Raw genomic sequence first — 16,773 nt, 5'->3', positions numbered from 1 at the left:
GGTGGGTACATTTAGTCTTTGCAGTCTAAACATTTTTTTAGTTCAGGATTACCAAAAAAATGACAATTAGATAAGAAATTGTTGTCATTTATCTTAAATAAAACCTCCATATGTTATGTTACTTAGTATCTGCAATAATGTAAATTATAGCAACTGTGGCACTTTTTTATATCATAAAAATATTTTGATAAGAACAAAATTGATATGTTTAACAGGGCCGATGTTATGGAGGCCGATGCAAGACCAGAGATCGTCAATGCAGTGCATTATGGGGACGGAGTAAGTGTTACTTCTGTAGCCACATCTATCACAATATTTTTAGTATCTTCTTGCTCTGTTTATCCACTTAGTGTACCTTCATGAAATGAATTAAATACACAGCTGAATGGAGAGCACAAAAGTGGAAAAAAAACTGTATGATATGCAATAGTCAAAAGAGATGGTGGAAAATGGCAGATGTGGAGTCAAAGTCTAGTACAAAGACGGATCACCATTGATAACGAAATTTAGACATGAAGTGAACTACGCATATGACAGTGGAAGCATAATGGGTTAGACGAACAATAGCAGAGATAAGAACATTATGGATTGTACAAAAATACAATGTAGCTGAAGAAGATTGCGAGTAATATATGTACTCACGCTATTTATCCCTGACAGCGGCATCATGGAGGAGACACAATGGCACGCACGCACACACAACACATCAGTGGTCCGTACCGCAGACCCTTAGTGCAATTTGTGCACTGCCACAGGGTTGCTTATACCTGGAACAGCTGGATCTTTGCTTAAAAAAATAAAACCACCAAAAAAACAATTAAACACAAGACATAATTCAACTGAAATTCTGTTGTGATATTCCTAAATACCATTCCTGTATATTTGCTCTTTATCTAGTAGAATAATTTTATATTGTCCATATCGCTTCCATTAAATCCACATCTTCTGCTGAATGCCTGCCTGCTGTCCTAACATCTCACAAGTTAAAGGGAACCTGTCAATGACTTTATGCCGCCCCCTCGGAGAGCAGCATAAAATAGTGACAGACTTGCTGATTTCAGCGGTCTGTCACTCATGTCTGATAGTTTAGATTTAGGATAACTTACATTTTGAATGTTGCAGGACGATGCAGGCGCTGGGTGGAAGGAATCCGGCGTATTCATGAGCTGCCGCATAGCCACCGATTATTTATAGCTTTCTCCCTATTACTGTGCGAAAGGAGAAAGCTGCTGTGAATGTAATATACTCCATTTTGCTGCCAATCGTCGGCAGCTCCTGAATACGCCGTGCTCCTTCCTCCCAGCACTCGCATCGTGCTGTGACATTCAAAGTCTAAGTTTTGTAAATCACTAAACTATCAGAAATGAGTGACAGACCGCTGAAATTAATGTCTGTCACTACTTGGCGCTGCCCTCAGAGGTTTCCTTTAGGCTTCATGCACACTTCCATCACCGTTTTTCACGTGATTGGATCAGTGTACTTCCCGTGTGTACTCCGTGTACACTTCCGTGTTTCCGTTTCCGAGAGGAAACTTTTCCCATTCACATGATATTGTGAGCGCCACACATGGTACTCACTGTCCAGCGGTAGTCACTGTCCAGGGTGCTGAAAGAGTTACTGCCGATCAGTGCAGCACCCCGGACAGAGACTACCGCTGGACAGTGAGTACCATGCGCGGCGCTCACAATATAGATTACTAATTCATTTAAAAAAATTAAAGAAAAAGTAAACAAAAAAATTACTACTTACCCTGCTTCCTCCTCCAGTCCGGCCTCCTGAGAGGACGTTTCAGACCATGTGACCGCTGCAGCCAATCACAGGCAGCAGCGGTCACATGGACTGCCGTGTCATCCAGGGAGGTCGGACTGGATGTCAAAAGAGGGACGCGTCACCAAGACAACGGCCGGGGTACTTATGAACTTATTTTTCTTTCTATCGCTGCGTTCCAGCACTGATCAGCAGCCTCTTCTCTCTATCAGTGCTGGATAGAGAGAAGGGGCTGCCGATTAGTGCAGTGCAATATCTGTCTCTATGTGTACCTTTGCCCGCCCGCCCGGCCGTTGCTAGGCAATGGCTCCGTCACACACGGACAGCGCACGGATTCCGTCCGTGTGCCTTCAGTTTTTTTGACGGACCCATTGACTTGTATGGGCCACACGGTCACGGAATCTCGGACAAAAGTAGGACATGCTCTACTTTTGTCTGAACGGAGCAACGGGACCGTCAAAAAAACTGAAGTGTGCATGGCCCCATTGAAATTAATGAGTCAGGGTGCTAGCCGTGAAAAAACCGGCTATCACCCTGAAGGAACAAACGGAAGTGGGCATGAGGCCTTAAGCGGAGTGGTGGGCCTCTGCTTCAGGACTCTTAATTAAAAGGACTCTTTCCACTTGTTTATTGAACTCAATATCGGTGATCTGCTAATTTTAATTAGAAAACCATAATGAATCCTAAATGTAGTAATCTGGCTATAGCTTAGAATACTGATATTAACCCCTTCTCGACATCCCTACGTCATAGCCGGGTAGGGGAAGCATGGACCCCCCTCCATACAATGCGGGTGTCTGCTGTATGTTACAGCCGACACTTCACAGTAACTAGCGGGATCGCGTTCGTTTAACACATTAAATGCCGCAGTCAATAGCGATCACTGCATTTAAATCATTAGAAAGAGGGGGGCGACTCCCTCTAATAGCTCATCGTGCCCCTTGCGATGCAATCGCAGTGTGTAAATGGTGGCTATGGCAACCTGGGGGCCTAATGAAGGACCCCTGGTCTGCCATCTTTGTGCTCCTATTAAGCCCTGCCTTTGGCAGGGCTTAATAGAAGCCTGTCAGAAAGATGATATACTGCAATATATTTTTACAAAAAAAAAGGGAAATCCGTGAAATTAACTTTTTCCTTTTTATGTACAAAAAAAATATATTATAAGTTCAAAGAAAAAAAAAAACTTTTCCCATTTCCTCCTAAAGCATTGTAAAAAAAATAAAACATAATTGGTATCGCCGCATCCGTAAAAGTCTGAACTATTACAATATACCATTATTTAACCCGCACAGTGAACGCCGTAAAAAAAAAAGAAAAATTAAAACGCCAGAATCACTATTTTTTGGTCACCTCATCTCCCACAAAAAATGGAATAAAAATGATCAAAACCTCGCATGTACTGCAAAATGATAGCTTTAAAAACTACAGCTTATTCCGCAAAAATAAACCCTCATATCATTTTCTAGCCCACAAATAATTGTTTTCCCGTTTCCTAGTACATTATATGGCACAATAAATGGTGCTACGAAAAACTAAGACTCGTCTCACAAAAATCAAGTCCTCATAGGACTATAGTGACGGAAAAATTTAAAAAGTTATGGCTTTTGGAAGGTGGAGAGGAAGAAATTAAATTGAAAAATGGCTGCGGTGGGAAGAGCTTAACACAAGCGCTACATTTACTGTGAACATGATGATAATTACAATGATAACCTCTACAAGCTTCTCCAGCTAAAAAAAAAATTCATAGACACATACATTTTTTATGGACATTGGAAGAGTCCTCTATTTTTTCAGACTCTCCAGGAATTTACAGACAGTTGTCAACCATGAACCACAATCAGGAGAAAGTTTAAGCTGAACTTTAATTTATACGTCTACTGGATCCCATAATAAATACTATATGCAAACGTATTTATAGTTCTGGAATTATATGTATTCTAATATAGAACATATGGATGACAACCCCTAAAATGATAGCATTTAGGCCCCTATATTGAAAACGTATTCAACCTGCAGGTTATATGGTAGTTACTTGTATGCCTTTAAGGGGTTTTCCAGCCAGTAAAAGTTGGTCTATTCTCAGGATAGGCCACTAATAGCTGATGGGTCGGCGTCCGACTCCCGGGACCCCCGCCGAGCAGCTGTTTTGAAGGGGGTGCAGTGCTCGTACAAGTGCTGTTTCCCCTTCATTTCTACTTGCGCACTGTGGATCTATCTACACACATTTAGCAGCGATTCACAGGTATTGCAGCCTTTTCTCCCATTGAAGTGAATCCGCTATTAATGGCCTATTCTGAGTATGGGCAATCCATTTTTATTAGCTGGAAAACCCCTTAAGCACTGTACATATAAAACTATAAAATTTTTGGCCAGGAGGAAGAGCTCCATGATAATCTTCATTTCCCTCAGGATACAGTTGTAGTCTAAAACTGATCCATAATACAGCAGAGTGCACAAACTCTAGGCCAATTTAGAAAATCTTGCACTGAAACCCATCCAGGACCTGTATATTGTAACTCTATAGCAAGTAAAGTCAAAGGTCGGAGTGTTTAGACCTTTTGACATAAATTCACATGTGAAGTAATCTAAGCAAATGTTCAGATTTAAAACATTATTTTACATAGTATCCACATCTGATGTGCAGTTTTTTTCTTTACTCTAGATGCATCAGACAGGTTCTGCTATGAAAAACTAAACATTGAAGGGACAGAGAAAGGCAACTGTGGCAGAGATGGAGATAACTGGATTCAGTGCAGCAAACCGTAAGTGAAAATAGACAATTATATAGCAGGTTTGAAGTTGTGTGACATGTCTTGTGGCTGTGACGAGCACCTACAGCTGACTGTAGTCATTACTTGTTATATATTGAGGTGTGGGATACAGTAAGTCGCACTGGTGTTCACAAAGGCGACCTGTTTCTATCCATTAGAGATGTGCTCTGTGGCTACCTCCTATGTTCCAATATCTCTGGATTACCAAGAATTGGAGAACTGAATAATGACATCACAAGTATGTCTTTCTATCACCAGAACAGATACATTGATTGCAGGTAAGACAAAATGATGCATGTTATTACTCCTTTATTCTGAAAGCGTAAATTACTTTTTCCACGTGAGGCTATAATCTATGAAGATCCCAAGAGAGGACAACAGATTTATTGCTGCATTGAATAGACATTGCTGATGACATCTCAGGAAATAGACGGGAGGATCAAAGTCAGGGAAAAAGTAATCATGGCAGCACTTAGGTACAGATAACAAATAGGGAATTTCCAGGTGCTCATGTGACATTTATCTATAGTTATTATTGCAGTCTTTGAAACCTCATGAAAGCGACATGCGTTTTCTTGTAATGTATATATATTTTTTTCGATTCATTTACTATAGCAGTCATAGCAGTCATCTTTTAGATCTTATTTGCAGTTTTCTGTGTACCTACTTTCTCTAATGACTTCCATATATTTCTTGGAAAAACAAAAATGGAAGTGAAACTTAGACCAAAATAAAAAAAACTCCCTTCGATTACAAACTCCAAAAGGAAACATTCACCCAATCCTTTAAACACAGCCTGTTTTGACCTTGTGGCACAGCCGATTTCTTTGAATCTGACGTGTTACTTTATGTGGTAATAACTTGGGAATGCTTTTACCTATTCAAGCGATTCTTTTCTTGTGATAAATTGAACTTTGTTAGTGAAAAAACTTGGACGATAAATTCAATATTTATACCAAAATTGAGAGAATTTTCAAAAATTTGAATTTTTCTAAATATAAATGTATCTGCTTGTAAGACTGGTAGCAAAATACTATATAATAATAATAATAAATAATAATTACTAGTTCACATCCCCCATATGTCTACTTTATGTTTGCATAGTTTTTTTCACGTCATTTTTCTAGGACGTTACAAGGCTTAGAACTTTAGCAGCAATTGCCTGACGTTTTCAAGAAAATTTCAAAAGGCTATTTTTTCAGGGACCAGTTCAGTTGTGAAGTGGCTTTGACGGCCTTATATATTAAAGTCCTCATAAATCACCCCATTTTAAGAAACAAAAAGTTTCTTACCCCTTTAGACGTTTCACAGGAAGTAATGTAGAGGTGAAATTTACAAATTTCATTTTTTTTGCTGGAAATCATTTGTAATCCATTTTTTTTTGTAACACAGAAGATTTTACCAGAGAAACGCAACCCTATATTTATTGCCCAGATTCTGCAGTTTTTAGAAATATCCCACATATGGTCCTAGTTTGGTAATGGACTGAAACACCGGCCTTAGAAGCAACGGAGCACCTAGTGGATTTTGGGGCCTCCTTTTTTTTAAAATATATTCTAGTCAGGTTTGAAGAGGTTTTGTGGTGCCAAAACCGTGAACCACCCCCCTCCCCCCAAAAAGTGACCCTATTTTGAAAACTACACCCCTCAAGAAATTTATCTAGGGGCATAGTGAGCATTTTGACCCCACAGGTTTTTTGCTAAATTTATTGGAATTAGTCTGTGAAAATGAAAATCTACTTTTAAAAAACAAAACAAAAAAACAAACTTAGGAATTGTTTAATTTTTACAAGGAGAAAAAGTCCCCCAACATTTGTAAAGCAATTTCTCATGATTGCAGCAATACCCCATATGGGGTAATAAACTGCTGTTTGGACACACAGAAGGGTTTAAAAAGGAAGGAGTGCCATTTGGCTTTTGGAGCTCAAATTTCGATGGAATGGTTTGCGGCGCCATGTCACATCGCAAAACCCCTGAGGGGACAATACAGTGGAACCCCCCCCCCCCTAAAAGTGACTCCATTTGGGAATCTACACCCCTTAAGGAATCCATCTAGGTGTATAGTGAGCATTTAGACCCTACAGGTCTTTTTCAGAATTTATTCGAATTATGCTGTGAAAATGAATATCAACATTTTTTCCACTAAAAAGTTTAATTTTTAAATTTTCACAAGGGATAAAAGCGAAAAAGCCGCCCAACGTTTGTAAAGCAATTTCTCCCAATTACGGCTATACCCCACATGTGGTCAGAAATGTTTTTTCCATTAGCAATTAATTAGCCCTTTCAGGACTGATCAATTATTTGCTTTTTCACTCCCTGTCTTCCAAGAGCCATAACTTATTTTTAACCTATATTTTTCCATCAATCGAGTGGTGTGGGGGTCTATGTTTTGCGGGAGGAGTTGTCGTTTCTATTGGTACTATTTGAAGTACCATATAATGTACTGGGAAACTGAAAAAAAATTATTTGTGGGCTGAAATTATGAAAAAACTGATTCCTCCATTGTTTCTTGAGTTTAGCTTTTATGGCTTTCACCGGGCAGTAAAAACGTCAACTTCACTTTATTCTGCGGCTCAATATCATTACGGTAATACCAAATTTCTATAGTTTTGTTTTTTTATATTTTACTACTTTTACAAAGAATCAACTGTGTTAAAGAGGCTCTGTCACCAGTTTATAAGTGCCCTATCTCCTACCTAATCTAATAGGCGCTTTAATGTACATAAGTTTTTTTTTTAAAAAGTTTCTTTTTGACCAAGTTGTGATTATTTTTAGTTTTATGCTAATTTGTCCTTAATGCCCAACTGGCCGTTTTTTTACTTTTCACCAAGTGGGCGTTGTAAAGAAAAGTGTATGATGCTGACCAATCAGCGTCAAACACATCTCTTCATTCATGCCCAGCTGGATTCACAGCACAGCGTGATCTCGCGAAATCATGCGGAGCGACGGAAGAGTCAACAGACATCGCCTCCAGCTGTGCCAAGACGTTTATCCGAATCTGCAGTGGCTGGAGGCGATCTGTTCAGTCTTCCATGGCTCCGGTGAAGGACCTGTGCGAAACAAGCTGGACATGAATTAAGAGAAGCGTATAATGCGGATTGGTCAGAGTCATTCACTTTTCTTCACAAACGCCCACTTGGTGAAAAGTTAAAAAACGCCCAGTTGGGCATTATGGACAAATTAGCATAAAACTAAAAATGATCACAACTTGGTAACAAATAAATGTTTTTTGTAAAAAAACTAAAAAAACGTATCTACATTAAAGCACCTATTAATAGGGCAGTTATAAACTGGTGACCAAGCCTCTTAAGGTGACCAAAAAATACCAATTATAGTGTATAGTATAGTGTTATATTGTAATAGTTCAGACTTTTACGGATGCAGCGATCCCAGTTTTGTTTATTTTTTTTAATTACTTTAGAGGAAAAATGGGAAAGGTTTTTTTTGTTTTTTAACTTTTAATACATATTTTTTTCACTACAACTAACTTTTTTATGCACATTTTATTCGTCCCCCTAGGGAACTTGGACCAGCAATCGTTAGATCGCTGGTACAATACACTGCAATACTATTTTGTCGCAAGCAAGGTGACCAAAACCAGCAATTCTGAAGTGTTCACCATGGGCTATAAATGACATTTTACTTTATACATATGGTATCGACCCGCAGAATATAGTTTTATGTTTTGCAGCGTTTGCACAACAAAATCACTTTTTTTTTTAAACAAAAAAAAAATTATTTTGTGTCAATATATTCTGAGCCATAACTTTTTTTATTTGTCAGTTACAAAAGCTGTGTAAGGACTTGTTTTTTGCTGGACAGGTTGTAGTTTTTATTGGTATGATTTTGGGGTACATGTGACTTTTTGATCACTTTTTAATCTATATTTTGGGAGGGGTAGTGACCATATAAAGGTATGTTCACACGCAGTGACCAAAAACGTTTTTGAAGCAATTCACATTTTTCGCAGCGTATTTTACGGCCGTTATTGGAGCTGTTTTTCAATGGAGTCAATGAAAAACGGCTCCAAAAACATCCCAAGAAGTGACATACATGAACATAACCATGGATGGGGCCTTCTTCCTTCTCCATCACTGCGACATTCCGGTGAATGTATACAAACGCTCCCTGCTTCACTTTTTAGTGATGCCAGCACGTCATCCTACTACGATGGAGGGATTCCTCTCCCCCTACCTTGTCCCTCTGGGTTTCAAGGGTTAACGACCTTATGCACATGGAGGATCTGACCTCCATCATTCACGACTCGCACACCAAGTTTAGTCAAACATGGACTCCTTGGATTGCTTTTCAGGGTTCTGACTCCTATAAAGACATTATACATGAGCTGAGTACTGCGTGGCAGCCTGAGTAGCGCTCTTTGCTTTGAGGGATGTCATGGTGGGACACCCCACTCACTCTAATCTGCTCCTCACCCTCCTCTGCTACTTTTTTTATTGGTTTTCACAGCAGTTCTGTATATGTACGCTGCATTTATCCTTTCTGTACTCTTATGTAATTCTGCACCCTAAATGTTTTACAAAATGGACCTTTTGGTTCCTAAAAATAAGAGGTTTTCCAACCCCTAAAAAACAACAACAACTTGCAAGCCAATTACTGGCCAAAGCAATGACATCATTATGGACAACATATCACCGTTTCGGCCAGCAATTGGTGCTGGATGACCTGGGCAATAACAACAGGAAGTGGCGGCGGGCACCTGGGGATGGCACAGAATATTGGAATTTAAAAATATATATATTCTTATCTTACAGGTATATAAAAAAAATATATACCGTACTTGTTTCTTCTAATATGTATTCTGCTTTCCCTGATTATAAAGCACTAAGGAACCATAAGGCTACTGGCTATTTTATTTTTATTTAAAGAGGTGGGCAAGTGATTCTACCGGATGGCTCGGGATTGGGATACGTTGCCGATGGGACACCGTGTGGACCTAACATGATGTGTCTAGATCGAAAGTGTCTATCAGCAACTGCATTCAATTTTAGCACCTGCCCTGGCAGTGGACGTGGAGTGGTGTGCTCAGACCATGGGGTATGTTGGGTATATAAACGTACAAGTAAATGTTGTTTATTACTTGTGAGGAAAAGTATTACGCTTAGACCCACCAGTTTCATACTGCAGATGTATTAAAAAGCTTGTATGAGATAATAATAAAGGTCTGCTTTCTTTCAGAAACCACTCCATACTTGTCCCCGTATGTTGTGTTGCAGCTCAGCCCCATTCACTTGATTGAGACTAAACTGCAATACAAAACACAATTTGCCTATTAGGCAACTAACCTATTTTGCACACTCCTAACAGAAGGTATTGAAGTGTTCTATTTACATAATTCCTAATAGTGAAAATAACCTTTATTGATGGTACGTAGTCTATATTCTAAGAACAACCTACTGCATGAGCCCAGAAACGTCACTCATACAGATGTAATGGTCTGTCTCTGCGGACAGCAGTAGAATATACTGTCTATACTAGAGGGTAGCGTCTGCAGACTGCATCCAAGATTTGATTCTGAGCTGATGGTATGTTAAAAACATTAAACAAACAAAGCCCCCCCCCCCCCTCCGACATGTTTAGTCGAGATGGCGTCCTCAGGTGTAAAATGGGGCAATGGCGACGGAAACAGCAAGTCTGAGGCTTATGAAACCTTGCAGAACGTCATTAGGAGGAGGACCAATGCACAGGAGCCAATCAGGTGGCTTGGTGTATCGTCGGTCATCCACACACATTTGATAGACAGTGGACTTGGCCAATACACGAAGCTCCTACAGGGAGGCAATTGCTTCTTGTGTATGGAGCATGCTCAGTAGAACCAAAACATACAGTTTTTAAAGAGGCTGTCACCAGATTCTGAAACCCCTATCTCCTATTGCATGTGATCGGCGCTGCAATGTAGAGAACAGTAACGTTATGAGCTATTTTATATATATGCAAATGAGGTTTGAAATGGACAACTGGGCTTTTTTTTTTCGTTATGTCCAACTGGGCGTGTATTGTGTTTTTAACTGGGCGTGTTTACGTGTATGACGCTGACCAATCAGTGACCAGTCAGCATCATACACTCATCTCCATTGATTTACACAGCAGCGATGTGAAGCCACATAAACAGAGATTAACGTTACTGCAGTGTCCTGATAATGAATACACATGATCATCCGGCCTGGACGTCATGTGTATTCAGAATCCTGACACTTCTGAATCTTTTCTGTGAGATTTGCAGCAAGGGAAACGAAATCTCGTTTATCTCCGAAATCTCGCGACATTTCATTTCCCGTGCTAGAAATCTCAAAGAAAAGATTCAGAAGTGTCAGGATTCTGAATACACATGACGTCCAGGCTGGATGATCATGTGTATTCATTATCAGGACACTGCATTAACGTTAATCTCTGTTTATATGGCTGCACATCGCTGCTGTGTAAATCAATGGAGATGAGTGTATGATGCTGACTGGTCACTGATTGGTCAACGTCATACACCTAAACACGCCCAGTTAAAAACACAATACGCGCCCAGTTGGACATAACGAAAAAAAAAACGCCTAATTGTCCATTTCAAACCTCATTTGCATATATATAAAATAGCTCATAACTTGGCCAAAAATGAAGGTTTTTTAAAAAAAAAAACACGTTACTGTTATCTACATTGCAGCGCCGATCACATGAGATAGGGATTTCAGAATCTGGTGACAGAGCCTCTTTAAGTCTACTGCAGACTGTGCGTCCTCTTCCTGCAATAATTTCCTATTGAGATTTCCCCTTCTGGGGCCTAAATTCTTCTGACATATCCCCCAAACTTTCAAGACTTTGGGGTGGCTATTACGTACAAACCTGACATGTCGAGACAGTGGTGTATCAGCTTGAGTATGAATTGAGCTGATGTTTTTCAAAATCGGTCTCCTTAATTGCTGAATGGTTTTCCATACATAAATTTATTTTCTACGGAAATTTGCAATACCTCCAAAAAGCCAATGGTCGCGCGGTTTCTGGAAGAAAGCAGTCAAGTTTTTGTAATCTCAATCAATCCCTTTAATTTTGTAAATTAATAGATACATTTTGTAAATTAATTTACATAGAGGATGCATTGCCAGTGGTGCCAGCTATGTTTTCAATTATTTTACCTCACAAAATAGCCACTGCTACTCTATATATGCCAGGTGAAATTTTGCCAGAATTTGGCACAACCAGGCTTACATCTGATTTTTAATCATTATTCAGGTTTGCAGTAATGAAGGGAAATGTATTTGTCATTCGGACTGGACTGGAAAAGACTGCAGTGTATACGATCCTCTTCCTGTTCCTAAAGCAACTGGAGTTGTGGAGAGAACAAAAGGTACATATTAAATCAAGCCTGTAGTTCCCCATGACTTATTGACTTGTCTACTGTGATGTTTTCTGGACCATCACTGAATGTTTCATGGGAGAAGATACATGTCCACACTAAATGTAAATGTTTACATAGCATCGGAAGTGAATATCTGTTGGATCGTGCAAAGAGCACAAATCTCCTTATGATCTCACTTGATGGAATTATTATGGTAAAAAAAAACGAATAAAAAAAAATCCAACTTAATTAGGCTATGTTCACAGAGTTTTTTGATGCGGAAACCGAGGCGGTTTTTTCCCAGCGAGCGGTAAAAACCGTTCGTGGGAAAAAGAAGCGATGTGCCCATTCTTCGGGCGTTTATGTCTCTGACCTCCCATTGACATCAGTGGGAGGCAGAGAAAGCCTTTTTTTTTTGCCCCTGGCGAAAAACATTGCGGCAAACGGCGTGCAAGCCGGTCAAAATCTGCCTCAAAATTCTAGACGGAATTTTGAGGCAGATTTTTCTGCCTGCAAAAAACTCTGTGTGAATATACCCTTAGATGAGAAAATACAGGAGGTTTAAAACCACTTCTGTTAATGTTTTAGAAAAGAGGAAAACATGATTCTCTAATACAACATTTTTCATTGCAGGTCCCAGTGGCACAAATATTATCATTGGATCTATCGCAGGGGCTGTGCTCATTGCTGCCATTGTATTAGGGGGAACTGGATGGGGTTTCAAGTAAGTTCATAACAGGCATTTCTACTAATCGTTTTAACAAGGATGTCTGAGATCACCAAAAAACAGGCCAGAGGGAATGCCATAAAATAATCAAGCATAATTACTTACCTGTTAAATCTCCCACCACCCCAGGCTGATCGTTGCTTACTATGCTGCTGCAATATCGTCATGTCAACATTTGTGACCGCTCTAGCCACCGCTGAGACCAGTGATTGGCTGCAGCGGTCACGTTTGTCAAGGTGATGTCAACGCTGCAGCTCAGTAAACAAAGACCAATGGGGAATTATACAGGTAAGTAATGCTTCTTTTGTTTTATGCCATTTTTCCCCCTTGGCCTGTTTTTTGATGATCCCGGACAACCCCTTCAAGATATATTTATGATCTGATACTGCATTGTATGTGAGAAAAAACCTGACATTATGCATTAATAATATTTTCTTTTCTCGCTTTCTCCTTGCAAGGAATATTCGGAGAGGAAGGTATGAACCCTACTAATGACTATATAGAACTTAGAAATATGTTAATAGTTCATAACCTTGCTCTAAAAAAACAAAAATGTGCACATACAATCACCAAGAATTTTGAAGAAAATGAAGAAAATATTTTCAAATTAAACTCCAGTTAAAACTGGAGATTCTCACTGTAAAGCAGTAATATTCTAACCGTGCTGTTTATTAAAGTTGAGAAACTCCAATAGGGGTTTTCTGTTCAGAGCAGACAGCAGCTTTAAGCCAAATGCACACGATGCGTATTACATGCGGATTTGCCTCGCAGATTTTCATGCAGCAAATCCGTAGGGTAATACAGTACCGGCAAAGTAAATGAGATATCAAGAAATCTCATCTACACGTTGCAGATTTTTTTTCTGCACATATATTGATTGACCTGTGGTGCATATTTTAAAATCCGCATCATGTCGATTTATCGCACAGTTCGCAACCGGACTATGCATCGGACTAGTTTAAGAAAAAAACAAAAAAACGCACTTAGATCCGCAGCATAAAAATGCACCTATTTCCGCATCAAAATGTAAATAACGCACCTAAAAACGCACTATTAGGTGCAGATTTTATCTGCGGAACTACATTTAATTTTGATGCCGATTTTCACGCTGTGTGAACTGGGCCTAAGTTGTCTAATGTAATTTCACTTCGTAATTGTCATTTAATAACATGCTACTATTTTTAAATGAACATTTGCATTGTATAAACTACTTCCTCTGCTTGCTTTCTAGGTCTGGAGGTGGATAGCCAGTCACACATCCTGACACTTCCTCTTGTCCTTTTCTCAATATTCTCTATCATTCCTATGACTCCTCTAGGCCTTGCTGACAAAGCAAACATGATAATACATTGGAATGAGAAAAGAATGACGAGCCTGCCGCAGGGACACTACAATGAATATTTATGGGAACATTCTCCGTCTTCCAGAACTGGAATTAAGCGGTCTCTCTCTGGGAAGGTGATAGACTGCTAGTAGGTTTCTCCTGGCAGAAGCCGTATTGAACTTGTCAGTCAGTCCTGAAGGCTGCTGCAATCTATAAATCGAGGATTGACCCTTTAAAACATGTCACTGCCATACACTTTGTTACTGGGAAAGGCCGACCACTTAAATGTACTTATGTATATTAACTTGTTTTAACTTTTTTTTACAATGGGATCAAGCTCTTTTCAATGTATTGGTCACCTCACATAGTTAATACAGCTGTGTTTTTGTGGGTTGAGCCAGTATAAAAGACCTTTAGATATTTCTGAGGCTTTGTCTCACAGATGTTCCTTCTCATGAATTTAAAGGATACACGCTCGTGAGTATTGGCTCAACCACCTAAAATTGACACCTGTAGGTGTAAGATACAATTTAAATGTCACTGCCATTAGGACACTGATCATAGGAGGGATTGTTCTTAAGAACAGCATTGCCATGGGTCCACCCCCCTCCCCATTTAGCATCCTGGAGTCTAGCGCTTAATTATATTACTGCCATAAATATGCTTTGATTCCAGGTAACGACTTATTATTCTGTCCTTATACCCAGTGGCAGAAGAAGGTTTCAACTAACATTGTTCCCTGAATGTAGTCATATATATATATCATTTTAAGCATATCTATAACATTCAAATCTTTTTTTAAATAGATAAGAATTGCTCTAAACCCCCCTCCCCCCTGTTAATTGCACTAACAAATTAAATAAAAGGCAGGAAGGGAGTGGGATGAGAATTTTTAAGGGATGTAAGGACCAATAAAGACGAAGACATTCCAAACTTTAAAGAATATTGCTCATAGTAACCCTGGCCTATGTCAACTTTATTCACATTTGGAGAAAAAAAAACTGGCAAAATATCAAGCCTGTAATAGTCTCTCGCCCTGAATGTAATGCTGAAGATTTCTGCGGATACAAACACTGCTGACTAAAGCTGGCGATCTCACTACTGCACAGATAAAAGTGTACATGACTCCAGGTTTATAATGAAGCACTGACAAAGTTATGTTCCCCTAAGTCAAAATAAAAAAAAGAACAGCAAGTCCATATCTGAGGAGATTCTTAACCAGTTACTAAAACAAATGTAAAAACCATCAACTTACATTGTCCTTTTTGGCTGCAAGTCTCCATGTTTTCTCCAAACCAGATGTTTTGCCATCGTTATAGCTGAGTAACTCACTGCCAAGATATAATTCATTCCAAGTATCTGCACAGAATATAATGCAGCATAAAGACAAAGGACTGTACTTGAGACAGCGCAACACACCAGGACTACAACTTAACTGAATGGAAACAGGACATGCAGCTACTTAATAAAGCAAAACCATAATATGGATGTTACACAGCACAAGATGTGGGACCCAAAAGGGAGGTGGCAAAGCACAATGGGTTAAAACTTGCATCATATGATCATAGGTTTGTGCTGAATTAAATTAAAGAATAAGCTTGTACAAACATTACTGGCATCTGCGAGTATTGAGAATCATCTTAAATACTTGGACAAGTGACTATTGACTTTCCACGGATGCGGAAATCCACTGATTACACCTATTACTTGGATGTGAGCTAGAAATCCACCATCCATAAGACTCCTTTACAAGGCAACGCTGAAGGTCTTTCCTCCACAGTGGGGTTGGCTATGCTTGGTTAGGTAACTGGTTTGGGAATAACTCTTAAACATTAATCCTACAGTACTTTGATGCAGAAAGAGATAGGGGTCTTAATGAAACAGATTATTTTTTTTAATATAACAAAAAGAAAATAAATGTTCTCAGTGACCGGACTAAAAGAAAGATTGTTCCCAGTTCTTTTATTATGTTTATTGTATTTATTGCACCCAGACAAAACAGTTTGCCACAAACAGATGAGAGCTGATCATAACACTCCTGTGTCTCTCAAGGATAAAAGTCTTATTTTCCACTGAATGGATATAGTTTATGCCAAGAACAGGATCGCACCCAGTCAAACGAAAGGCTTCTCTTTCCTCTGATTGGAGCCAATCCTGTTTTTGGCATTAAATATACAGCATTTATTTGGCTGTGTGAATGACATTTGGCACACCGGAAGATGCCAGGGCCTTACAAATTGGAGTAGATGCAGTCTGAGAACATTTGTATTTTTTGTGCTCTACTTTTCCAGAAATTCCACACTTGTGTTGCCTTCAACATACAGGCTTGCCACGCGTATGTTCCTAGTCCTTGCATATTTAGTATTGCAGGTACTCTAAACCACGTGACAGCATTTTGGTTTTTTAACTTTCATTGGGTAAAAAAGGCTGTGGTGATTAATTTCTCGATATGTCTTTATATCGGCTTTTTGTGTTTGAAGCAATGCAAGGGATGTAGAGCTCTGAGTTAAATGATTAAATTCTGCCACCACTAGGGGGAGCTTACTGTTTATACAACCGAATATGCCATAAGCTTCTGAGCCCTCCCCCTAATGGTGCCAGGAGGTTAATGTTTAATTCTATGGCTTCGCAGGGGATTTGGAATTTTGCAAAAAAAAAAGGCTATAAAAAAAAGGCTATAAAAGTTATATATTAAGGGTAGGAACACACTAGGTGGATACGCTGCATAAAACTACACAGCGTATTCGCCCAGGTGGCCACAGGTATTTCCGCCTGAAAAACCGCACCATATTGTGGTGCGGTTTTATGGGCGGCATGTCCGTTAAAGAAGTACTGCGGCATAC

General features: G+C 39.4%; 1 protein-coding gene across 2 annotated transcripts in view; it reads left to right on the top strand.

Annotated features, from left to right (window-relative positions):
• ADAM11 (ADAM metallopeptidase domain 11) overlaps nucleotides 1-15,877 on the top strand; it is a 50,398-nt gene extending 34,521 nt beyond the window's left edge. Inside the window, exons 20-27 of one of the 2 annotated variants that reach the window (XM_075846117.1) lie at nucleotides 216-279; nucleotides 4,430-4,529; nucleotides 4,697-4,816; nucleotides 9,424-9,592; nucleotides 11,774-11,888; nucleotides 12,513-12,603; nucleotides 13,065-13,082; nucleotides 13,838-15,877. In XM_075846117.1, the coding sequence (XP_075702232.1) occupies nucleotides 216-279; nucleotides 4,430-4,529; nucleotides 4,697-4,816; nucleotides 9,424-9,592; nucleotides 11,774-11,888; nucleotides 12,513-12,603; nucleotides 13,065-13,082; nucleotides 13,838-13,853 (693 nt within the window). In that variant the 3' untranslated portion in view covers nucleotides 13,854-15,877. The remainder of the gene's footprint in view (nucleotides 1-215; nucleotides 280-4,429; nucleotides 4,530-4,696; nucleotides 4,817-9,423; nucleotides 9,593-11,773; nucleotides 11,889-12,512; nucleotides 12,604-13,064; nucleotides 13,083-13,837) is intronic. The other variant, XM_075846118.1, reaches the window with a different exon arrangement.
• The last annotated feature ends 896 nt before the right edge of the window (nucleotides 15,878-16,773 follow it).

This window comes from Rhinoderma darwinii, chromosome 13 (assembly GCF_050947455.1).
Source record: "Rhinoderma darwinii isolate aRhiDar2 chromosome 13, aRhiDar2.hap1, whole genome shotgun sequence".
NCBI lineage: Eukaryota > Metazoa > Chordata > Amphibia > Anura > Rhinodermatidae > Rhinoderma > Rhinoderma darwinii.
Note: the sequence above shows the minus strand (reverse complement) of the source record. Positions and strands in the feature narration are given on the sequence as shown.